The sequence below is a fragment of the Podarcis filfolensis genome (genome assembly GCF_964270895.1).
Source record: "Podarcis filfolensis genome assembly, chromosome: 1".
Lineage (NCBI taxonomy): Eukaryota > Metazoa > Chordata > Lepidosauria > Squamata > Lacertidae > Podarcis > Podarcis filfolensis.
In genome coordinates, this window is record NC_139604.1 from 62,249,126 (window position 1) to 62,261,484 (window position 12,359).

Sequence of the window (12,359 nt, forward strand, 5' to 3'; positions counted from 1 at the left end):
ACATGGGCTTCTATTGTTAAATTCAAAACTAAGCTTCAGCCTGCATCTTTAACAGGATTAGAAATATTCCCTTTCAATATAACTGACAATTGAACATTACACCTTGGATAAAATGATGTGACAATCATATGTGACAATCGTAAGTACCATATTGATTCTCCTTTACACATCAGTATAACTCAAAAAATTGACTAAATTCGTAATTTAAAAACAGAATAAGTTTTAGAGTCCTTGTCCATTCTTAAAGAAGTGACAGAGCATCTTTGAGAAACACTCACACACTCACTTTTATCACCATTAAAACATTTGGGCCAGGATTTCCCAAGTTCATGGAGTTGTACTCAAGTGTACCACACAGCCCTTATACTTTTTCCATCATGAGCCCTAGAAGCAGAATTATGCAAAGTACATACATAGATCCAGGTGTTCTTATGTAGTGTTATTTATTTAGTTGTTATTACATTCATATGTCACCTTTCCTCCAAGCAGTTGAAGGTTGCCTACATGGTGGTTCTCCCCATTTTATCCTCACAGCAATCCTGTAAAGTAGGTTGGGCTAAGAGATGGTGACTGGCCCAAGGTAATCACAGTAAGCTCCATAGCTGAGTGGGGATTTGAACCCTGGTATCTCAACAGTTACTCTGGAGCACAATTTTTATTTTAAGCGCAGAATATACACATGTACTTTATCATCGACCAATCAGGTTGATGCTTAAACATTTCTGCCAGACAGGCCTGAATAAATGTTGCCTTTCTGCCAACCTTTTGCCAAGACCTAATGAGACAAATGCTACTTGATGTATTTTGAATAAGACACAATCAGGTTTCAGTTTGAAGCAATTAAAAGACACTCAACTCAAGCTGCAGACAATAATTTGCTCTCCGTCAAAAGTTTTCCCTGCTACACTATTTTAGTCAAATGGAAAGTTGGAGAAAAGAACAGAGCAAGACAAAAATAGTTCAGAGAGCTCCCAAATTGCCTTTTGCCCAGTAGTCTCCAACCCATCTTAAATTCTGCTTAAACAAGTTCCAAGATGATCTGTTTTCTAGCAATGTCTACAGAGTAGTTCATACTGTGATTAAGAAGCTATTTTGCCGAAGCTTATAAAATTTGAACTTGGTCCATTAGAGATAAAAGTGGTCTAGTCTGCAAACAAAACATTGCTCAGAGCTAGTATGTGTAGTATTACACAACTGACTTGTTTATAAAAAGAAGCTGAACTTCTTATAAAAACATTTAATTTCTCTCTAGCACCTAACTAAAATTAGTTGCATTAGTTGCACTGTAAAATTGATGGAGATTGATAAGACTTTAATCAAAAGGATTGCCAGTTTAGTTATATTCAACCTAACAATTTACGGAATACATAATTCAAGGAAGCAAAATGTGTATATCCTTTAGAGGAAAAAATGTCATGATCATGGTGTTGCAAATACACTCGGAAGAAATGTGTACATGGTCAGGATCAACAGGGATTCTACTAGTCAGAGCTGGGATTCAGGGATCTACATAGCTTCCAGTTCCTTACCCATGGCTACTACCGTATTTTTCGCTCTACAGGACGCACTTTTTCCCCTTCAAAAATGAAGGGGAAATGTGTGTGCGTCCTATGGAGCGAAGACGCCATAGCCCTGCGACCCTCTCCCGGGTGGAGAGGTGACGCGCGGCTATGGCAGGAGCCTCCATAGCCGCGCGTCACCTCTCCACCCGGGAGAGCGTGCGCGGGGCTAAAGCAACCCCCCGCGACCCTCTCCCGGCTGGAGAGGTGACGTGCGCCTATGGCAGGAGCCTCCATAGGCGCGCGTCACCTCTCCACCCGGGAGAGCACGCGCGGGGCTAAAGCAGCCCCCCGCGACCCTCTCCCGGCTGAAGAGGTGACGCGCGCCTATGGCAGGAGCCTCCATAGGCGCGCGTCACCTCTCCACCCGGGAGAGTGCGCGCGGGGCTAAAGCAGCCCCCCGCGACCCTCTCCCGGCTGGAGAGGTGACGCGCGCCTATGGCAGGAGCCTCTCCGCTGCGCCTTTCCGCTGCTCCCTGACCTGCTCTTTGGGGCTGGTGGTGGGCTTCCCCCCGCCAGCCCCAAAGAGCAGGTCGAAAGGAACCTGAAGCCTGGAGAGCGAGAGGGGTCGGTGCGCACCGACCCCTCTCGCTCTCCAGGCTTCCAAGGTAGCCGCCTGAACGCACCTTAAACGGCACCTTGTTTTAGAGCGGGAAAACAAGAGGGGGAAAATTCTCCCACTCTCTGCGCAGCGCCTCCTGCCACTTCGCTGAAGGGGCGCTGGGCAGAGAGCGGAATAATTTTTTTCCCTTGTTCTCCCCCCTCTAAAACAAGGTGCGTCCTATTGTCCGGTGCGTCCTATGGTGCGAAAAATACGGTAATCTGATAGTAGTGACTCAGAATCCTTATTTAACTTTTCTACCATTCCTATGAAGTTAAATTCTAGGCCATATCTACATGCACAACTGACTAAGTCACTGAGATGGCAACTTGCATGCTATAAGGGCAGAATTTGGAGTACTGGGGCCTAGGTTTCAGCCAACTCAACACTGTATAAACTTAAATCAAATTGCACAAATGCACTTTCATGCTTTTGCTAGAAGTTGCAACACAATTAAAGAATATAAGGAGGAGCCATGACTGGAAAGTGAGCAGTCCCAATACTGTTTGCTTTTGTTTTACAAGCAAACAAACTCAAATATAAAAGGATCATGGGCTTGGTGGATATGATCCAGTTCACAAAGTGTGCCCATGAAACAGACTTCACATAAAATTCTCTCCAGAATAATGAACTTTCAGCAAAAGGAAATGCAACAACAGTAGATCTTGGAAATGGATTTTTAACAACCAGGAAGAAGCTTCACCAGATTGACCCTCCACACTAGATATTCTATGAAACCGTGCACATGTGCACATGCTTCCTACCTAAACTGTTGGATGAGGAGACGATATATTGTCAACAAAACTTACTACCTGATGTACTGTAGCAATTCAAGTAAAGCAACATTTTAGTTTTTACACACACATGCACACCCCCTGATGACCTTTCTCCCAACTAAGTGATAGTCAGAGAGCGGTAACAGCAAAGAGGCAAACCAACCAAAGAGGTGGATAATTGTAAAAGGTGGTGCTACCTTTGTAAGAAAGCAAATACTGAATAAGCTTCCTGAGAAACGTGGCAGCATTCCTATGGGAAAGCCAGGTGTGCCTGCTCCCTAATTCTCTCAGCAAACATTATAGCAAAAGCAGTTCTTTCCAGTTATGGCATGATGAATGGGTTACTGTTCTACTGAGTTTAGGTTCCACAGTTCTTAAAGTGAACTAGCTGACTAAAGCCTGTCAAATTGAAAGGACACTTTGAAATTATCACAGCCAACTTGCCAATTTTTAAAAAAGACTATTCAGTGAGTTAAATTTGTTTTCATCCTTCTTGGCACAACCCTCTGTCACCTGCCACACACAAACCCATTATACAATCTAAAACTATCATTTATTTACCTTTCCTGAGCAGCCAATGTTGCCTTGTTCCTTCATGTCCCATTTCTATTCACCCTTTTCAGTCACAGCCTATTTGCTCTAACAGAGCTATTAAACTCTTGTATTAGTCAATCCTGCTGACTGATAATAATTACATGCAGAAGAGGGTATTGCAAAGAGATGTGGAAAGATTTAATTGGTTATTTCCTTTCTTTGTTGGCACCGTAGGTGAGTATCTGAATACATAAAGAGTAACTCATTTTAAATGAGATAAAAAATGGGTTCCCATGCTTGTTTGAAAAGTCAAAGGAACTAAGGAAATTCCCCCCAACTTCTCTTGAGTTTCATAATAACTCTTGCTCAGGTCCATAATTTCCGATGGAGAGAAACACATGCAAAGAACACAATTCTGCACCAAGTTAGCCCAAATTCCGTGACAAGAAATACTGGTTTCTGTGACTTGGAACAAATTTTGCCAATTAAGCAAATAGGAAGATCTCTTGCTCTGCAAAATTTGTTATCCTCATCCTTAACATGAAGAGAAGCAACAGTCTATACATGGCATTGAAGCCTTGCCTGTGACTCCTGGAAATCTTACTCGGAAACTCTCACTGCCTTCTGAGATTTCATCAGACACCATCCACATGTTTTCACACGTAACTTCACAAGCATAAGGCTGGGAAGTCTGGTTAGGTCTTGTCATTCCTTAATGACAGGTAGTATTCTTAGGAAGTTGGATTAAGGTTTTTCTGTGCTTCTGCAGAAACCCAGCACACAAACACCACCTTTTTCTTGTCCTCCTGCACAGCACACACCCAGAGCTTGCCATTTCCCAAGTTTATCATATCTTTATGCACCAGAGAGTAAGTACCAAGTGCCCCAAACAAGTTCAACTTTGGATTATTCATTGGGGGAGGGGGGCAAGACGAAACCTGTAAAATGAAATGCTGAAAGTGGCTTGCTCAATTATGTAAGTCTACCTGTAGCATGCATACACACACACACTCCCCACTTAGAAGAGTCCAGTAGTCACTAATGATAAAAATACTGCATTGTGACATCACTTTTTCCATCTTTGTTAATTGCAGTTTGATTCAGCAAAAGATGGCAGCCAACGCTGTCAGGCAAGCCACAACTCCACCTCAAAATGTAGTAATTATATTTAACTTGCAGTGAGGTGATCATACTCACATACCATATCATTAGTGTTATACTCACAACCTATGTTGCCATTGCTAATTGGCTAGTTCAGAGTTTTCTTCATGAGCCAAGTACCCCACTTATGCAGTCTGAGTTCGTCACTTTCATGTCAATACCAGTGTTATCATTACAAATAACTGGAAAATGTAACTTACAAGAAAATGCATTTCAAATATATAATTTACCCCATGGACGCAGATAAATACATGTCCATGACTTTTTTGTGGACAGCACAATGCAAGAAAGGAAGTGGGGGATAATATTCTGGTTGACAAACTGCCCCAAAACCTTCACCAAAACCAAGTTGTGATAAAATAATAAACTCATTCAGTGGATACTGATCTTTAACCACTTTATTTAACCATACATTCAAACTTAAATAAATGTTCATGTTTGATTTAAGAACTACTTCTGCTGAAAGGTATTTTTATTTCTGTGGTAACATTTCTGGAAGTTACAATGGAAAAGTACACACCTCCTCGTCTGACCAAAATTCTTATTACAAACTCTGGACCAAGAGCCTGATTAAACCTTATGAGTGAACACATTAATGAACAAAAAATAAAAATAAAACAAATTATATACCAAAATGACTTGTAACCCAATCATATGCATTTTCACTTTAAAATGAAGATGCCCATTGTGTTCAATGAGCCTTACTCCACAGTTAAGCGTACACAGAACTGCAGCCTTACTTAAGTAATTCTACCAGAAAACCCCACCATCAATATGCATACATGAAGTTTACATTTCTTAGTTGAAGCCCAATAACATATGAACAAAGGTGTTCAAGCACAGATGTGCATAGAGAATAAGAAGTTCTAAACATTTTGCTCTTTTGATTCTAAATTCTAAAATAGTGAATGCAGAAGTCAGAAAAATTGGGGCAAGACCAAGCCACTTAAACTACTGTTGTCTTTACTAAAATCCAACCTAAATTTATTAACACCCTAGCTCTAAATACACTGTTCTGCTTCACATGATCACCTGCAATCTTGCCTCATTTAAAATCAATTGTAGTTTTGCCACTGATGTCTATAAGGATCTGTCTGCACTCAAAGTGAATTAATAGCCGAACAAGCTAAAGAATGAGAATGCGACATATGCTTCTTCTCTCCCCCATCACATCAAGAAGATTGTTTAAAATAAGTTATTACCTTAATACTTTGCCCACTGCCTGAAGAACCATTTTGCAGCTTAATCCAGTTTTGGGAGTTTGGGCAAGTACTGGTCTTTCGCCGCTGAGGTTACAATGATCCCCAACCATGTTGGAGAAAGACAAGAGAGAGAGAAAGTGAGGGGGAAAGGGGGGAAATTGGAAACTGCCAGTACAGACTCGCAACGCTTTACTAGTTCTCTCTCCTTGCCTCCTCAAAAAAACTAGTCCAACCACATTCACAGAGTTTACACAGCTTACTTCACTCTAACCCTTCCTCCCTCCTTCCCTCAGCCAATGAAAGAGCAGCAAAGGAAACCGGAAAAAAACCTAGGCTGGAAAAGACAAACAGCTGCTCCTTTTTACAAACTCTAAGTAAAAGCCAAGCCTGAGGAGCCAGTGCCAATAAGGAAGCATTTGAATTGGCCTTTTCAGACTGGCGCCGGCTGTGCAACAGGACAAGAGAAGTAGTGTGAGGGATAAGCAAGCTTTTTTCAAGCACCCTGTTACAGAGATACTGCATGAACAGAGGAGAGGAGGGAGCCCATTTACACTTCAATTTCTGTGATCTGTGAAGTACTGAACCTAGCAGACCATGTCCAATATCTCATAACACATACATGCCACCAGATAAGGCATGAACTCAATATAAAATTTTATGTACATCTAGCTAGTCAAATTATGAGAGTGATAACTAATACATCGAAGTATGCAACAGTTTTGATGCAATATTCACAGCAAGTACTAATCATGAATCTCTCTCTCTCTCTCTCTCTCTCTCTCTCTCACACACACACACACACACACACACAGACACACACACCCAAGTGCCCAGTATGGAATCATAATTCATGAATTAAAAGCCTACTCTCATATTAAAGTTAGTGTTGAAGCTGAAATAAATCCAATTTATTTAGAATTCACTTTGCATTTTCAGAATCATGTCCATTGCTCATACAGATTATATTAATCCTGAAGATATGGTACCTTTCCCAGATAGTACCTGCCAAAGTTTCCAGAACTGTAAGACTTTTGTTAAAGACTTGGTACATGTTCAAGCCCAGCATGGAATTCACTCCTCCTTAACCACTAATGATGGTCAGCAGTAGCACCCTATAAACACTTGATTTAAGTAATCAGCATAAACAAGGTGGGGGGAGGTAGCAGTTTGCAGACATCAGCATAAACACATGTCATCCTCAAATACCAAGGGTACATTCATACCAGCATGTAAGCATTTTGCTGCTCGAACCAATACTGGACGTGTGCCTCTACAGCAGGGTCTAGGTCAAATGAGAAGTTAGTTTCCACTAGATCTCTCAGTTTCAGGCATATCAGGAGAGGAGTAATGGAGTAAAGGTGCAACTAGTTCTGGAAACTGAAATAATAATGCATGTTCTTCCCAGACAGGAGCAACTGGCTGGAGTAGTATTTCCAAATGAAGCATCTTCCAACTCTTATATGCAACACAGAAGCATTGGACAACCCCACTCCCCCATCCCAGGACAGTATTTAAAAAAGAAACAAACAAGGGAATAGTAATGGAGCTGGGAATTCTGGTCTAGTGAAGCAGTCAATGTTGAAGGAAGCAGGGGTCTCCAATTATATGCAGCATAAATCTAGTTTGCCCCAGGGGCAAACTGAATAAAGATAGGTCATGTGAAAGTGCTCAGATAGATTCCTTTTCCATATGGGTGGTTCCTTATGGTACCTTCTAATAGGCAGGACTGGTATGAGGGCCAGAGAGCGATGGGCTGCTTCACCTGCAATAAACAACGGGTGAAGCCACCAGCATGCTCTGGCCCTCATACCTCAGAGGTACCATGCGGGCAGGTGGCTTCTTTAAACTGCTCTGCTGACGGGTGTGCAGCTGACCATGCCTCAGCAGAGCAGTTTAACAAAGCCTCCACTCCGGCTTGTGTGAGCTGGAGGTTTGTTCAGTTGAGAAGCAGGCTTCCTTAAACCACCCACTTCTCCTCCGCTCAAGCCCCGCCCCTTAATTTGGCTTGCAGAGGGGGGATGGGCTGCCTCCTCATCCCAGGAAAAAGAGGTAACCCATCCGCCCTGCCGCCCCACCCATTATAAGGTGGCACCGGCTGAGGCAGGTGCCTGAACGGAGCATTCACAGTCCTGCCTCAGCTGCCTTAGCACGGGCTGGAAGGTGCTGGAGGAGGCGGCAGCTTTGGAAGAGGCAGAAGCTATGCACGGTCAACTGCCTGCATGGCAGACAACTGCCTTCTTCCTTCCCACATCCTTTCCAACATTTTAATATACCACCATTTTGTGATGCTTAGCTGGTGTTGTATTTTGATGTAAGAAAGCAAGTATCGTCCAGCCCTACCTTCTGCTACTCTTTGAGCAAATAGGATGATGAAAATAGTCTGTATCTTCCCTTTCATATGAAGCCAAGGAGACAGATTATGTGACTCATTTTCCACTTCAAGGGGGCTCATCTACTCCCAGTACAATTAGGGGTGTTAATAATAATAATAATAATAATTTTTTATTTATACCCCGCCCTCCCCAGCCAAGGCCGGGCTCAGAGCGGCTTACAAGCAATAATAAAAACAAGATGAATGATTACAACTTAAAAATAAAATACAACATTAAAATAATGGAACATTAAAATATTAAAATGTAGCCTCATCGCAGGAGGAGAAGGAAAAGAAAAAAGAAAGAGAGGGAGGGAGGGAATCAAACTGGCTCCAAGCCAAAGGCCAGGCGGAACAACTCTGTCTTACAGGCCCTGCGGAAAGAAATCAGATCCTGCAGGGCCCTGGTCTCATGAGGCAGAGCGTTCCACCAGGCCGGAGCCAGAGTTGAAAAGGCCCTGGCTCTGGTTGAGGCCAATCTAACTTCCTTAGGGCCTGGGACCACTAGGGTGTTGTTATTTATGGACCTTGAGGCTCTCCGTGGGGCATACCAGGAGAGGCGGTCCCGTAGGTACGAGGGTCCTAGGCCGTGAAGGGCTTTAAAGGTCAAAAGCAGCACCTTAAATCTGACCCTGTACTCCACCGGGAGCCAGTGCAGCTTGAAAAGCACTGGGTGAATATGCTCCCATGGCAGAGGCCCCGTGAGGAGCCTCGCTGCAGCATTCTGTACCCACTGGAGTTTCTGGGACAGCTTCAAGGGCAGCCCCGCGTAGAGCGAATTACAGTAGTCAAGCCTGGAGATGTCCGTTGCATGGGTCACTGTGGCCAGGTCGGGGCGGGAAAGGTAAGGGACCAACTGCTTGATGCGGCGAAGGTGGAAAAATGTCGCCTTGGCTGTTGCTGTAACTTGCACCTCCATGGAAAGGGAGGCGTCAAGGATTACACCCAAACTCTTAACGGAAGGCAATGGCACTAATTGGGCCCCCGCAAGAGAAGGGAGTTGGTCCCTCATCCCCATGCCATCCCGACCTAGCCATAGGACTTCTGTCTTTGAAGGATTTAGTTTCAATCGGCTCCCACGAAACCATCCAGCCACAGCTTCCAAGCATCTGGTCAGTGTGTTTGGGGCCGAGTCGGTGTGGCCATCCATCAGCAGATAGAGCTGAGTGTCATCAGCATACTGGTGACAGCCCAGCCCAAAGCTCCGGATAATCTGGGCAAGGGGGCGCCTAAAGATGTTAAAAAGCATCAGGGAGAGAATTGCACCCTGCGGCACTCCACACACCAAGGAGTGGCGCGACGACATTTCCCTCCCTAGTGCCACCCTCTGTCCCCGACCAGAGATAAAAGAGCACAGCCAGTTACGGGCTATGCCCTGTATCCCCACGTCTGCGAGGCGGTGGTCCAGAAGATCATGATCGACCATGTCAAAGGCTGCTGACAAATCTAAAAGGATCAGCAGTCCTGACCCGCCTCGATCCAGTTGTCTACGGAGATCCTCTGTTAGGGCAACCAGAGCCGTCTCCGTCCCAAAACCAGGACAGAAACCGGACTGAAATGGATCTAATGCCGATGTTTCTTGAATAAACAGAGATTTCATATATTGAATCTGCAATCTCGACTTCAACGCACTTACCAAGTAGGTGCATTTTCAAGGCCGTAGCAATAACAAACACTCTTCACATCAAAGCAGGAAGATAGCAAAATCCACAAACTTAAACCTAAAACTCAATTTACACACTTTGAAAGAATCCTATTGTGTACCATCACCTTTCTCCCCATTTTCCCTTCCATTCTGGGTAGGTGTTTTTTCGCTTTAAATTTTGGGAATTATGCTACTATTGTTTTAAATTTAGTCAGTTGCAACATTCCAACTCCATAAAAGAAAGAAACGTGAAGTGCAATTTTAAGCAGTAATTCACCTACTTTTATATAGGCACATTGTAACATGGAAGCGTTCAAAAAATCATTAGAGAGCATAGGTCCATTTAGATGTTAAGAAAATCACCACTAAAAAAAGTACCTACACCATTTAAGTGGTGTATCATTTGGTTCACAGTGCAAGTGCTTATTTGAGAGCATAACTGAAGTAATATTTTATCTTGAGATAATGGCAAAATCTGCCTGAAATATGCAAGGCTGTTAACTGGAAGGTTAATATGATAGTGTTGTTTTCACAACCTGCTTGTTCAGGTCCTGCCACTTCATTTCCCACACACACATCTTAAGCTTACCCATTTGCTCCTTCAGGGTATTAAGCTCTACAGTTGTTCCTAAATCCTTTACTATCCTGTGGCTAAGTAAAGGAAGGAAAACCCGTGTTAAAGTTGAGAGTGATGCACTGTAAGCATGGGCATCCCCATTTTGTGTCAACAGTAGGAGTGCTGTCAGAAATTCATGCATGTTGGAAATCCCTTTGCTTAGCCATTTACACACAGACATAATGTCAAGTGCAACATGATGAAAAACTTTCCAGACAGTTTAGATGCATTGCTATACCAAATACAGCAGGAGCTTTGTTTAATTTCAACAATGACAACCTATTCAACAGCAAGGAAATATTAATAAGCAATAACACTTTGAGAGTTTACAAAACCACTTTATTTTTATGACCATAGAAAGAGGCAAATAAATAGCTAATTGAGCAACCGTTTGTTAACCAAGTATTCAGTGAGCACCACAGAGAATATTAGTATCAGGATGCCTGGAGAAAAATGTTCGAAAAAGCAATTCTGCCTCAAAATTAAAGTGAATCGAGTTCATTTTTCTGACTAAGAATACAGTGCAGCATTTGAGACAAACAAAAGTTTGCAGGGTTTAATTGCAAAGTCAATTTAATTTAACTTGCAACCTATTCATACAGTGTGTCCCTGCCTAACATAATGAATGTCTTGATACTGCTAATTGCCCTTTTCTTTTTTCACTTCATCGTGCTTGTTGTACTACTGCCCAACCAAACATGCCTGCTAAATATTTTAGACTTCTGAAACTGCTGAAATACTATTCTTACTTAAGCTTCTACTCAGGGCTTTCACTGAAAAAGTGCTGCAGGCTTCACGCTTGCAGCAAGTAAAAAGGGAAAACAATTTACACAAAATTACAGTACTGAGAAAGTTGTCTGTCCTATCCAAAGACTGAAGTATACTGAACAACAAATGCCTGAAGGTGTTGAAGACCATTGTCTGTCACAGCTACCATATTTGGCTTTTTAAAAAATGCATTCACTCCCCTGCCTGATGGATTCTGACTCATAATTCGGGAGAGTTGTGCCTCCTTTTCCTGTCTGAAACTGGTACTTTAGGCCCCCAAAAATATCCATTTTAAAAAAGTGTGAAGGCATTCAGCTCATTTTCCAATCCCTATGTCACATCTTGTAGCAGCAGCTTTTCCTAATGGAGGACCTGGAGGTCTCCTTCTGCACGCAGAGCAGGTGCTGGAATGCTGGGGGCAGGGAGCACACGCCAGGTGTCATGGGAGGACTCCAACAACTGTTAGGTGATGGGGGGGCATTAAATTTGCTTTAGTAGGTGCTCACCATATCACAATATCACTTTGAAATTCTGTTCTTGAACAGAAGTGTTGACACAACTAAACACATATTGAAACCACAGTAATTCTGAGCCCAAAAGAAACAGTAGAAATTCTTGTATCATCCACTTCTAGTAGTAAGAAAGGCTACTTAGTAATGAAAGCAGATGGGATACAGCAGCAAGCAGCAGCACAGAATATCAAACTTTCAAATAAGCATATTCTCACAAACAGCAGACAAGTTAATCTAGTTCTTCATTAGTATAACAGATTCCTCCCACAATTCAAGTGCACGTCTTGCAAAGCACTGAGGCAATGCAGACAGCAGTTCCTGGGTGGCTTGTTACTTATGATGCAATTTCTTTTCAGGCTCTGCCCACTCAAGCATAATTTCTTCATACGCCTTTAGCCATAGCTAAGCACTTGGGGAAGGAGATAATTATTTTGATTGATTACTACTGGTGCATAATACTTATTCTTTGCTAGTATATAAAGATACTTAAAGGACTTGTATTATTATTGTATTTGCTTTTTACTGCTCAAGGTGGTGTACATGGTTCCCCCTCTCCTCCTTTAATCCCCACAACAACCCTGTGAGGTAGGTTAGGTTGAGAGCCAGCGACTGGT

General features: G+C 42.8%; 1 protein-coding gene across 4 annotated transcripts in view; it reads right to left on the reverse strand.

Annotated features, from left to right (window-relative positions):
• The window catches only part of MOB2 (MOB kinase activator 2), a 101,047-nt gene that overhangs the window by 26,023 nt on the left and 62,665 nt on the right, over window positions 1–12,359 (reverse strand). Inside the window, exon 1 of one of the 4 annotated variants that reach the window (XM_083588106.1) lies at window positions 5,834–6,070. The exons of the other annotated variants lie outside the window; for them this stretch is intronic. Within the exon in view, the coding sequence (XP_083444232.1) occupies window positions 5,834–5,943 (110 nt within the window). The 5' untranslated portion in view covers window positions 5,944–6,070. Of the gene's footprint in view, window positions 1–5,833; window positions 6,071–12,359 lie in introns of those variants that run through there. 4 annotated transcript variants of the gene reach the window in all.